Source organism: Pseudochaenichthys georgianus, chromosome 23 (genome assembly GCF_902827115.2).
Source record: "Pseudochaenichthys georgianus chromosome 23, fPseGeo1.2, whole genome shotgun sequence".
Lineage (NCBI taxonomy): Eukaryota > Metazoa > Chordata > Actinopteri > Perciformes > Channichthyidae > Pseudochaenichthys > Pseudochaenichthys georgianus.
In genome coordinates, this window is record NC_047525.1 from 18247672 (window position 1) to 18261599 (window position 13928).

Consider the following 13928-nt stretch of genomic DNA (forward strand, 5'->3'; position numbering starts at 1 on the left):
CAAGTGCTTCATCCACAGAGAGCTGGCAAATTGCACACTTTTGCATTCTGACCTGCAGTAGGCCCTGGCAGCTGGAGATCTCTTTGCGGACGTTCTCCTCAGCCAGGTCACGTGACCTCTCCTCCAGCCGGAGTCTCTTCTCCAGGGTAAACATGTCGCACTTAAAACCCAACGCCAGGCGTTGGAAGTCCGCCTGAAAACATGGAAAACTCACTTGACACGTTTTGCACTTGCTGCTGGATGCCTGCTGCACGTGTTCTGCGTTTCCTGCCAGTAGCAGACAAAATAAACATTTGGAACATTTCCTTGTTTGATTAAGAATCCCCCCATGAAAGAAAGCATTATTGTGCTGGTGGTGAAGCCAAATCAGATAAATATCATTAAACTCCTGCACTTCCCTGTAGAAAACCCTCACAATACATGAATAAAGTAATACTTTAACCTTCTGTTACTTGTTTGTTTCCATCAATTTGAATGTTTTGTTTTAAAATACTCTTTCAAGTTGTGCTTTTAAATGTCTGATAATTATTAAATAAAAAGTGTATGGTTATTGTATGGGTTTCAAAGAGAAGTGCAACCTTAGTAACATGCAAGCTAAATTTGTACTTAGATTCTTCTGATTTATGCACATTTAATTCCGACAAAGGTTTAAAGAAAATTATGCAAAATGAGAATTCCTATATCAGACAAACAAGACAAAGAAATGGTCAAAAAAGTGTCTCCTAGATCTAGTTGTGTACATACCTCAATCTCCTTGTCATTAGGCGACAGGCTGCTGGATAAAGAAACTGCAATGAGGACTCATTGACAGGACAAATCTGATTACATGCATTTGAATGGTTATGGATTTAATAGTCAAGTTGTTTTTACTATTATCATTTTCGGTCTTACCTGTTCTTGTCCGCGATGGCGGTACCACTGCTTCCCGACATATCAGCTAGAAAGGGAAATGATTTTCAGTTAAATAAATGGCACAAAAAACACCCAATTTACAATCAAAAGACAGGTAGTAAATTATAAATATGATAATAAGGATACAAGAGTTTTACACATACATCCTTTGTCCGTGGTCACGCTGCTCTCACTCTGGTCCTCCTGAACCTTGCGCTCCTCGATTACCTCCATGCTGCTTTCCCGCTCCTGCAGGGCCCCGACACACGTTACTGCCTCGCTCTGCTTCACCTCCTGACCTCCCTTTGACTCTGATGCCTCCATGCTCTCGTTCCCCTCAAGATCCATACTGCTCCCTTCACTCACTCACTACTTCTTCAACAGCTTTTACATATTAAAGATGAAAAGTGATGACTCACACAAGCTGGCAGTGCAGTTGGCTCTTGATTCTGAATAATCTGATCCTGAGTGGAGCCTAAATGAAACTACGCACTCCCTCTTTTTCATGCGCACACTCGCATAGCTGGAAAGACAGCATTTCTGTTCAGGTCAAAGAGTCATGCGAAATCAGATACTTTTGGCACAATCTCATCACTTACAAGGACATTTAATCTGAATAACACCCTGTTAGGCCTGATCCTGGTGTTGTGGATCAAATCTGCTCTGAGCCGGTTCTTTGTTTTTTTTTTATACAGAATAGAAAACATTATGCATTACGAAGAAAATATGATTAAAGGGAACCAAACTAATGTGCACATTTGTAAATCGCCATACTTGTGTGTGGCAAATGTTACCAAACTTCTATAAATTGATTGTTCTACAAAATTACATTACATGTCACTTGTTAGACGCTTTTATCCAAAGCGACTTACATACTCAATACTGTGGACAATCCCCACAGGAGCTATTTGGGGTGAAGTGTCTCAGGGACACAACAACATGCTGACTGCAGTGGGGTTTGAACCTGTGACCCCCTGACACCAACACCAAGGCTCTATCCACTGCGCCACACGCCTCCCAATAATCAGTTGAGAACTCCATTATTGCTCTGGTAGTATTTACTATACCTTACCTAATGTGAGAATTGATAAAAAAGTACTAACTTCAGTATAATGACCCTGATTTACACACAAACAATGGTCAAGTTCGACAGTAGTCAGGCAAATAACTTCAAATCCATGTCGCCATTACTATGTGAAAACACTTAGTTGAGGAGAAATGGCAGGAAAGCAGGTCTTACCAGTTCCCTCTTTTTTTTGCCACCGAGGGGGAGGGAGTCTTTTTTGGCTGCACTATCCGCAGATTGGCAGGGGTCAGAGGTCACGCTGCCAACGCCACTCCCCGATTGGCTGGCGTGTGTGACGGGCGATCCCGAGTGAGGAGAGCTGCTGGTGAACCGGTCGGTCTCTGGAAGGAGAGTTGGTGTGTGGGTGGTCAACGTTACACGTGCTTGCAAGAAGGCGTAAACAAACAGTCAGTTTAAGAAATATCTCGCTTCATCTTCACGCATACTGTTTTTCTCCCTACCTTCCATGCTGGCGGATACTGTTGGCACCACCTCTGCTGTACCGTCCTGCACACTCTCCTCCTCTTCAACCAACACGGGTAGCAGACACGTGCTGGAACACACACATAATACACCATTTGTAAAAAACTAATACAATCAATAGTCATTTCTGCTGTTGGATAATGACGCTGTGAATCACTTACCTGTCCTCGGCTGCTGATCCGTCTGCAGACTGGTCCTGGCTCGGGCTCTGATGGGCAGAAGTAGGGAGAGGAGGGGGGTGTGAGAAAAATACAGGTGGCCTTGGAGCTAGTTTTTCTTCCCAAGAAATGGTCAATGATTAAAAGACACACACATATTCACATGTAGCGTACCTGTCCCATGGCAGTGGACTGATATCCAAGCTGTACAGTGTGTGGAAGACAGAGCTTGGACTGATCTCTTATATAATGTGTTGCTTCATGGAGAGCCCTGCAGCTCTGCAAAAGTGTGTGTGTTGCCGAGAGGAGTGCTTGGAACACGTTAACACTGGCACGGTGCTAAGTAGTGGAGGCGGACTGCGTGCTACACATAGTGGTGTGAACACTCACACTCACACAAACACACAATGGAGCAAGGTGATCGCTCAGAGCAATGCAATGGGATATTGTGTAATGAGTGTGAATCGGTTTTAACACACTTCAGAATAAGGGAGGTACCTTGCTATTAAACTGAATATAAAACCAAAGACCTCAATGTCATTTTAAATAAAAAACATATTCTAACTCTAGGCAGAAATATGAACTGATTTAAAGCCAACACATTCTTTATGAGCTTTGATTTAAAATTCTATTGAAAGCTTCATAAGAAAAACCAGATTTAATTATTAAAAGAATATGAGTGTGACACCTTGCCCTGTGTCTATACAGCCTACCATCCAGCATCAATATAGGAGGAAGTCCTATGAAAATGCTGTATCTTCCATTTAGTAAAACAACTACTTGAATTTATCCAAATGCTTCTGATCATAAGAAACTCCTTTTCTTTGCTGGAAATGCAAATTGAAATGATAAAATAAAACAAACACCTCGACATGGCTGAAAACCTTTGTGGACCAGGCTGGTATAAGCGTAAAACTGCATTTTTATTGACATACAAAACACTCCCACAGAGTCAAAGCATGCCTTTCTTGGCTCCCTCAGACTGTCTCTCCGCAGGGAGGCAGTCCAGCAGCAGGTAGGGAGGCTAAATAAACCAAGCTGATCAACTTCTCTGCAGGATGCAAACCAGACCGAAGGCATCACAACACAAGCAGGCCTTGGCTTTGACATGAAAACACTGCGAGCCCATCTGAGGCTGCTCATAATTACCATGAAGCAATCCAACTGCATGGAGCACACGTCAAAACAACTCTGTGTGAACACTAATTGGATAAGAGAGAGGAGCCACTGTGTCCAAGCCTTTGCTAAAGGGCTTTAAACATCAAGGTCATTTATTTGACAACATTCTTCTGCTTTTATTTAACTGGTTTTATCACATTGGGTTACATTGGTCAATTGATACAATCAGTGACAACAATTTTGATAATGTATTAATTATTCCAAGCATAATGCCAAACATTTATCGCTTTAAAATTGGACCTTATATCATTTTACAACAAAAACGCTGTTTTTGGAGTGCTATTCAAACTCAATGAAAGCGTGTACTGACATTTGAATGACATTTGTTCATGTCATTTTTGGACACCTTAAAACAACATTTCTAATGAGTTTAAAAAGATACAAATAAAAATAGCATCATCCTTTTTTAACCTTTTCTTACCGGATGCTCTTTAGAAACCTTGATAAAAGATTTCTAAAGTGCTATGTCCAACTGCATTTCAACGTGACAATAATACAATTCCAAGTATATATTACTTGCCTCCTTTGGCAAGATAGTTCAGAGAAGCAGATAACCCATCCTCCCTAAGAAAGCTTGAGCAGTCAGTAAAATGATGGCTGCCTGAATTTGCGATATTTGCCTTAATTGTAAATCTGACCTCTCCTCCTTGCCCAGGGGGAAGGCTCCATCTCAGCCTCTCTGAAGGAAAGCCAGCCCCCACCCTGCCCACCGAAACCCTTCTTACTTCAAAACACATCTCCTTTCACTCAGCTAGGAAATACAAGGTGGCAGAGAGTAAGAGAAAGAGGAAGGGGAAGCAGTGTGCAGCTGGTGCTGAAGAGAATAGAGGAAGTTGCATTCCCTTATGCATTAAAACAAGTCCTCTCTGCTACTGACCTTAGTATGACTCATGTCTCCTGTGCTCGGGTCCGCCTCGCCTTCTTTCTCTTCTTCTCTGTGGTCCTCACTGGTAGGCTGGGTGCTAAACAAAGCGGAAGGTCAAAGGTCAAGCACTTGCCATGTTCACATTCTTGATGTATGCATGACATGCACTTGCTACCGATAATGAAACAGCAGTTACAGTATGCAATGGCAAGAGAGATGAGGAACAACCTTTGTCTCTCTGTAGGTGGACTGTGCATATGCAAAGCATGGCTGCAGAATAACACACTCCTCCCACAGCGAAGGAAAACACCCATTTGACTAGCAAATGTGGTACAAGCCATATGAAAATGACAACTTCGAAAGGGTGACTTTAACTGTGGCTCACACCAATCAACATCATTATATAGCAAGGAAACTTCACACTGGTATGAAAATGAGTCAGGGTGCGGCGTGAGGCTGTGAGGTAGAGTCAGCTTCCTGACTATGGAAGGTTGCGTTTGGTGCACCATAGGAGGTGGCATTGAACAGGTGTCTGCTGTATGTAGGTGCAATAAAGTAAATGGTTCTTTTTAATTGTCTACATTAACCATTACATTGCGTCATTATTGCCAATAAACAACCAGGTCTCCAGGTACAAAACAGTCTGTTGTGATTAAACTTCCGTCCTGTTTTGTCAGTCAGATATTATAACGTCAGATGTATCATGGGGAAATGACAATGACTGGGGATATTGAGAAAGACTTGTTGCGTCACCTCTTTCGAGGGGGATTATTCAATGTTCGACCACTCTTCTGAAGTTAGTGTAATAAACCAGTTTTGTGATATGCTATACTTGAATACATCTGGAGTATCAGTCTAATACTCTGCTCATGTGCATTGAATTCAAAATGTTTCTTCATTCACCTCTCAGTCTGGGTAATGGTCTCAGCTGGTCCAGGTGTTGTGCTGTCGGTAGGAACTTCTGTGGGAGGGGTGTTGCTTGGTGGGACTGTGGGTTCTTGTTCAGGTGAGCTGCTCTGATTTTGGGCTGGATCACAGGAGGGAGACTCTTCAGTCACAAGAGCCTCTCCATCTGTGTAAACAAGAAGAAGAATATTGGTGTGAAGTATTGTGTAACAGGGTAGTGTGTCATGAGCTGCTGTAATAATACATTTCCCAGAGTGACAACACCAGAAAACACTAGCTCAGTGTGACCTGCATGCAAATGTTTATTTTTTTACTTAAATGTATTCACATTTTTAAATGTGAGCCCTGTCTATTATTACCTAATGGTTTGTGTGTTTTATTCATTTATTTACATGTCTTTTTATGAATATCCATCTGAAAAATATACTTTATTTGTCCTTTCTGTGAATATTCATTATATCCAAAAAGCAGCCATCAGTTAAAGGTCCCATGTCATGCTTTTCTGGTTACTACCCGTCCCCTTGTGTGTTATGTAGCTTTTTATGCATGTAAACGGTCTGCAGAGTCACAAACCCTCAAAGTACACCCTGTAGCGAGTAAAACTCTAACACAGAAAAGACCCGTCTATGCTGCCCCAGAACGCATCGTTGGAGATTTCTCTTTTTCCATTGTTTACTTCTTGGGTATAGTGACGTATTTCGGGTATAGTGACGTAACATAACGGGTTAGGGTTAGTAACATAACGTTACGTCCGCGGAGCTGTTATGTTTGGACCAATCCGCGGACTTCCTCACACACACACACACACTCACTCGGCAGGACGTTGAGAGGCTTGCTGCTGCGAGGAGCGGGACTATGTGAGCTGGCTCACTGGTGTGGGGACGGCGAGACACCGCGGAACTCAGCCTGGGCACACACACAAACAAACTCCCAGCCAGGCTGCGGGGGTGTGTGTGCCCAGGCTGAGTTCCGCGGTGTCTCGCTGTCTCGCAGACAGCCACTGGACTCATAGGGAGGGGGGGCAGGAGCTCCAACAAGCCGTTTAGGACAGAGAGTGAATAGACATACTATACAGAGATGCTGTCTGAGAAACCAATGTGAGTTTGGAAAATTGCACAATGTAAATCTATTCTAGTAGACCTCAACAATGGAATTATGATCAGTAGAAATGGCCATGACATGGGACCTTTAACACAAATATATCAATAATTAACTTTTCCAGTGTGTGTTGCAGTAATGTATTCACTAAGTACATCTATTTATAAATGTAGTTCAAAAATCCAATAAAAAACGATTTTCATTCTGTGGGTTTTGGTAGAGTTTGATTTCATAAAGTCTTCGCTCCTCTAAACAAACAGCTAAAATACCAAGTGAGTCAGGAAATGACTCATTCTTTTGTAAAGTTGTATTTGCACAGAGTAGAGAGGCTGTTGGGGGGGGGAGACAGTTAAACAGAACGGTAGTGTGTGAGCCACAGAGAGTGTATAGAGATTCAGAGAAAGCGAGAGAAAGAGACAGAGAGGGAGGAGGTCTTACTGTTGTTCTTTGAGTGGGACAGATCAGGAGGAGCATCCGCCTCTGGGTTTCTAATGCCGACAGCTTGTGAGTGGGCGCTCAATGGCACCGCTTCCTGCTCCTGACAACACATAAATATTCAAAAAAGGAAAGGGGCGAAAAGATCAAATCAGCAACACACATTAACCATGTACGAGACAGCAGGTCCAGAATCACTCAGTAGAAACAAATCTTTGTCAGCTGTTCAGATTTTGTTGACTCCTTTTGCAATATATTTTCTTTTGACAGAGAACACAAAGCATCTGTCCGTCAGTGGCAGTTGGAAAGACCTCCAAATTACAGTCTTCCTCATAGGAATTCAAAAACAAATACTTTCTTATTCACTGCAGCAAGCAAGGAGTGTTTCAATTAGATTCACTACAAGGAAGTAGAATGCATAACATCCAAGATCAGAAAGTGTGAAAGCAAACAAAGATTGGTCATTAAACCGTAGTACTTTAAGGATTTTAGCTTTTTTGAATTTAATGCATCTGCATGCTCCTTGCCGTTTTGAATTCATCTTCATTACATAAAAAATTACCTGGCACTTTTATTCAATGTCGTTTTTTCTTTTTTATATTATAGCAATTGTACCTTTCTGCCGAGTGTGACGTGAAGGGTTTTATTAATTTAATTTTGAATAAGGAATCCGATAGTGCCAGCACAAACATGCAGATTGTTGCTTGCATAGGCTGCAAATAAAGATATGTGAAGAGAGCTATTTGGTAGGCAAAGGAACGAAAGGTCGAAAGAAAAATAGAGAGAGGGAAGAAGATAAAAAAAAACATTTATATCGTATTACCCTTATAACTCATAGCAATTTCAGACTTTAGATATGTCTATTAAGGGGCAGTGGATGTTAGAAACCCTCCTTGTGCATTCGAGGATATTCTGGTATATGTCACTTGAAACAGCATATTTTAATATGTTGGTGCATCCTTGAACACAAAACAAGGAAACATTTGCACAGGAAGCACACTCCTTGTACCGACCAATTTTAATAATATTTTCGTCCAAAATGTATTAAATTATGCAATTTGCCCTCAAAGATTTAATTTGCAAAAGTGTGAGAACTAACGACTTCTACATTTGTAAAAACTGCATTGGTGTGACAAAAGAAATACAGAAAGCAGAGTAAAATGTGTGAGGGCGAAGTGTCAAGCTAGTTTTCATACCAAAACATCAGTATAAAATAAATCCTCAGCAGACTAAAAGTTTGGTTTGTGAGCATAAAGATGGCTCCAGTCACCCAACCAAAGTTGTTATAGATAACTTTAAAAACATCCTTCTTCCTTCCCACCACAACAAAAGGAAGTGGATAATTACAATACCAAGAACAGAGCTGTGTGCCAAATGAAAATCAAGCACCAAATTTGTTTTGGTACAGTCATGTTCCTGCTGACAGTCACATTTCCCATTTCCGTGACCGTCACACACCTGGCAGCTAAACATTCCTGTCGTCTATATTGAGATTCTCAGTCAACAATGGCCAATTATTTTCTAGATCGTTCATTTTATTTAATAGATTAGATGCCTTATTCCTTTACAAGGACAATTTCACATATCCCTGTTATCACTGCCCTAAGCCAAATGTACATGGGTTTCCACGAGGTCAGTTCCTGTGCTATCCTCAATCGATCAAGGATTATACACACATTTCATTTAAGGCACAATCTCCAACCCATTGCAAGAACGCTTAAACATAATTCCATGAAAGAAAATGCCACAATTTAATTTACCTGCATAGACTGGACATCCAAGTCGTGCTCTGACTCAGTACAGGCTGCATAGTCTGTAACAGATACACAGGAAGAAGACGACAATACAATGTTGACTATGAACAATGAAAGGAGGATGGACTAGGTTAAAAAAGGACAAAACATAGATCCTGTTCATTGAATACATTTTTTGTCTCCAATTCAACTAAATCAAGTTTTACTTATAAAGCACATTTAAAAACGATTTTTGGTCGAGCCAAAGTGCTGTACGTGTAATAAAAATACTTGGCTACAATAACAAAAGACAATAATTTACAAGGGAAATATAAAAACAAAACAGGGAAATGTCAGGTGTCGTACTCAGCTCTGACTAGAAGGCCAGAGAGAAGAAGTGTGTCTTCAGTGAGGATTTAAAAACCCCTAGGGTCTGGGCCGACCTCACATAAAGGGGTTAATATCCATCAAAAAGCAACCCCACCTTTGACCATAGAAGGGCAGACCGTCTATTATGCAAGGGATTGAGTTGAGGGAGGGGCGAAGAGGTTAAAATACCATGCATGGCTAAGGTGGCATTAATGACTAAATTCACACTCTAGTTTTCTGTCTCTGCCTGCCAGCTGCTCATGCAGGCAGTGGAATGGGGGGGATTACTGGGCTCACTTTGTGGCCTCAGACCGGTCGTACACCTGGCCATACAAGGACCTTTAGGAAGAGAGGATTTCACATACTGTGTCGACACACACACACGCTCACAAACTTAATAAGACCAGGGCCACAGCAACCATAGAAGGCATGGGTCTACTTACAAGGGCCTCAGAGTGTGTGTATCCACTGTGGGGATACACACACCTACAGTGGGTGAGTGTGTGTACTGTGCTGGTGCTTCAAGGGTGGCTGAGTGCCCTGTGACTCCCATGGATTACAAGGGGATAATCCAGACTTTCTCTCAAACACATACAAATCAACACACAAAGATGATGACTACGCTTTGGAACGGTTTTCACCTAAAATACTTATCCTGTGAAGCACTTTGCAAAATGCAGAAAAATCTGCACATTTGTATATTTATAGCTATCAATAGAGTGAGACAGGCATCTTCAGTGTACGCACACACACGCATGATCTACAGCTAGGAATGTGGATAAAAGTGTGGTCTCAAAATTCTCATGCTAAGAAAGGATGCATTAGTTCACATTCTTGTTTCATGAGGCTTGTTCCGACTGATTTGGATCCAAAACTAGGAACGGGCGAGTTGGGGCCAGAATGGGGCTACAAAAACATGAAACTATATTTATCCATATTGGGCTGGGCTTTATGAGTTTGCAGCTAGCTCTGGGCTAATTATTGTGGATAGTGGATTTTAAAAAGGCTCAATGAAGACTCCTCACTTCTTAACTTTCCTGATACAGATTTAATCGTTACAAGCCAATTCAAAACTTCAGTATAACCGTTTGACTTTTCAAGGATTCACTACGAATAATTTTAAATAGTTATTTGGAAATCCAACTGATTGGATGTTGGCTGATGGTTGTTTTGTCCAACTTTGTGCCCCACTTACCATGACTCTCTTCTGCTGCTCCGTTTCGAGGCAGCGTCCTCCCAGAGAGGGCAGACACCGGAGTGGAGGTGTCCCTCACTTCCCCCTCTCCAGCTGTGTCCACCACCGTCCACCTCTCCTCCGCATCCTCCTTCTCGCCTCTCTCTGTTCGCCCTCCCTGCTCTTTGCAGTTCCTCTCCGCCAACTCGTTCTTCAGGAAATCTTGAAGGGCGAACTGCTCATCCCAGTCCAAGTCATCTCCAGGCTAAAAAAAAAAAAGATACAGGAAAGACAGGGTCTAAATAAATGAGTGAAATGTACAAAAACCCACCTCACCAAATGCAACAAAACCTGCTAAAGCAACACCATAACGAATTCCACTGTTGCAAAGTCCAACTATAGGACTAGAGGTCAGGAAGCGGAAGTTCAGCAGTTACAGACACCATAGTTGAAAGGGGCATCATTGCAAATTAAAAAGTCAATCTCTTCCAACAGACACCACAGAGAGGTGCTGGACACAATTACAAAAGCAGTTTCTGAACAAATCTCAGCTAATGACTTATGAACACATCTGACATTCAAATAAAACAAAGCCACTCCTAGGCCTACATTTCTTGATTAACAATTAACAAACTTGCTAAACTGAACAAATGACTTCAGTAAGAACTGAAAAATCTGTTACCGTTTGCAAATCTATCCATCTATTTCAGCACCGAACTCGTTGTGTTTTGCAGTAAAACAATAGTGATGTAATGGAAATGTTGAGGCGCGTGTCAGCGCATTTTGTTCGAGAAGCAGTGCGTAGGTGTGTGGTCGCATCTAAATTCTGCGTTTATGTGTGGGTGCACATGTCCACTTCAGCCGCCAACTCACACTCGACTCTCCTCCATCAGAGACTCCATCTGTCTGAATACAGTGGGAGCTCTCTCACTGCTCTCTAAGCAAACCAATATCCAAATTACAAACATACAAAAACACACATGATATGCCTTTCCTGCCAGTAAACCTTCAAAAAAAGTACAAGTGAAACTCCCTCACCTCCCAGACAATGTAAAGTTAATTGAATGTTCTAAAAACAATGTACGGTGAATACAGATTAAGATTGAAATACAACTTTTAACAATGGTGGAAGAATGAGGCTGCTGCTGTTTATAAGAGATAGACTGAAGCCCAATAATCCAGCCCTCCCATCCTTCCTCTGACCTCTTCCTCTGGTGCAGGTGTCTGGCACGAGGCCGCTCTGCTGTCCTGAGGTGTCTTTATCTGCTCCAGCTCCTCACAAAGCTGATGCTTCTGGTTCTCCTGCTCCTGCACCCTGCATGCAACAAAACAAAATAGTGTGAATTAAAACGTAGAGGAAAAACTCTTAGTGTCAAAAGCACTGTTAACTCTCCAGGGGGAGTTAGATGCGCAGGACCCTAGAAGACAGTACAGTGGACATACTGTACCCAATCCGCAGGCCCATGCAGTGTCCCATTCTGTTGCCCAGGGTGACCACCGCCAGTTCTCCGACTGGCCCGGTAACGGTTTCTTTACTTCACGGTTTTGTAGATCCAGACGGACCCTCTAATCTCACAGAACCTCCAATATGTCCTTCAACAAAACCCTGATCCTGTAATCCAGTCTGACTAGTAGTAGTAGTAGGAGGGACAACTCAAATCTACAATGAGCCCTTTGCAGTTTTCTTTTCCCACCAAACAGTATTTAATGAGATCACCCTGGCAACTAAGCACCAGTAAATCCAGCATGGACAGCCTGACCAGTTCCCCTTCTCTGGTCTCATGCTGTACCTCAGTAGCTCCGTTATATATCAGAAGGGGATGGCCGTCTCCATGAACACACACTCAAACACACACGCATGGCCAAAGCGCTGGCATAGACCCATACCTAGTGAGGCGGGCCCTTTGGGGTCATTGAGGTCAGGATGATTGACAGGTCTTTCCCCCACTCAGCTCAACTGACTGGCCAAATGAGACAGAGCACTGGAGAGTGGAGATGTCCAGTGATCTGATGTGTGGTGTTGTTAATGTTACGTTTTAGAAATATGGAGATTGATAGGAAAATCTACTCAAACTCATTTCATTTCAAACCTTTATTTAATCAGATTGGTCCCTTGAGATCATAGATCTCTTTTTCAAGGGAGACCTGCAGCATATAGGTTCCACAAGAAACAATAAAGGACATCATACATTAGATTTACACAGGGTCGGCTCTAGAACAAATCGAATGGGGGGGCAATCATTTACCAAGGGGGGGCACACACTGCCGTCAACAACCAACACATAAACACCAACGCAACTTCAATTTAAAAAAACATGCTGTAAAGTCTATTGTCTTTCACACACATTGCAGGGGTGTAGTGCAATTTTATAGCGCACCTATGACCTGTGCATGCATGCACGGTTGTGGCACGACCACCAAAACAGAAACATATGGACATAGGCCACCATATAAAAAGTGTGCAAATGTATTTAGTATCCTATCCATGTGAACATGTTTTAGGTGGGAGTGGACCTAACCTCCTCTAGGAGGGTCTGGGGGCATGCTCCCCCGGGAAGATTATTTTTAAAATATTGAAGTTAAATGCATCAATCTGGTGCACTTTGAGAGCAAAATGAAGAGATCTATGGATAGCCTACATCTCTGAGCATCCATATGAAACAGAACTGTAAACAGATTAACTTTTTCTTTATGGATATTTGACTAATCACTCCCCTTTTAAACTGTATTCTTGTGTTACTGTTCTATAGTATTTCATACCCGTTTTTAATTTATTCTCTTATTTATTTTAACAACATTCCACGTTACCGCTCGCGCACTCACAAAAAGCGCTCGTGCCACACACACACAGAGCCGAGCTTGAATGAAACACAGAGACCCAGAAGTAGGCTACTTGTACTGTATATCATATTATTTTCGATGGCTTTACTGTATAATCAGTGTAACAGATGAACAGATCGCCACCGGCTTTCATCTAAACACACAGCCACGTAATGATAACAAAACAAAGGTCGGGGGTCATTGGTCAAGCAACACACCAATCAGAGAGCAGCAGTGAGCACACCTCAGGCTGTGTTTTATATTTGTATTCTTTATTTCTGATGTATTTCACACAAAAAACCTTTAGTGGAAACGTTTTCACTTATATGATTAAAAAAAAAAACGGCAAAGTGGCAAGGCTTGCCCACCCTGCGTTGGGGGGGCACAGCGACTCATTTGGGGGGGTCATGGCCCGCGAATGACCCCCCATGACGCCGACCCTGTATTTACAGGATACATTTACATAGTTATAGACAACTAGAAAAAAACTTTAGTGTTTGCATAAAATAACATATTTGTATAGGTTAATTTAGGTCTCCAGCTCTAAGGATAATACAAGCGAGAAGCTCAAGTGCTTAAAGGAATGGTATGCTCATGACACTCATTTTTTAAAAATTATCATCCGATAAAACAGACCAGTCTCTGCCAGTCTCTCTCTTTTTTTTTTTAATCCGATGACATTATCAGTGATTTTAAACTGATTATATACCGAAATAACATCAACACTGTGGGCGCCGCCATTTTCCGGACG

The 13928-nt window shown here is 42.1% G+C and overlaps 1 protein-coding gene across 9 annotated transcripts in view; it reads right to left on the reverse strand.

Moving 5' to 3' along the window:
* Positions 1-13928, reverse strand: part of lrmp (lymphoid-restricted membrane protein) — a 33818-nt gene that overhangs the window by 5044 nt on the left and 14846 nt on the right. For 7 of the 9 annotated variants that reach the window (XM_034112596.2, XM_034112598.2, XM_034112603.2 and 4 more), the window contains exons 18-30: positions 11561-11672; positions 10379-10622; positions 8842-8894; positions 7085-7184; positions 5546-5714; positions 4655-4739; positions 2602-2648; positions 2419-2510; positions 2132-2298; positions 1056-1140; positions 892-937; positions 745-775; positions 53-193 (exon numbers count right to left, since the gene is read on the reverse strand). In XM_034112596.2, the coding sequence (XP_033968487.1) occupies positions 53-193; positions 745-775; positions 892-937; positions 1056-1140; positions 2132-2298; positions 2419-2510; positions 2602-2648; positions 4655-4739; positions 5546-5714; positions 7085-7184; positions 8842-8894; positions 10379-10622; positions 11561-11672 (1372 nt within the window). The remainder of the gene's footprint in view (positions 1-52; positions 194-744; positions 776-891; positions 938-1055; positions 1141-2131; positions 2299-2418; positions 2511-2601; positions 2649-4654; positions 4740-5545; positions 5715-7084; positions 7185-8841; positions 8895-10378; positions 10623-11560; positions 11673-13928) is intronic. The other 2 variants (XM_034112601.2, XM_034112597.2) reach the window with 1 other exon arrangement.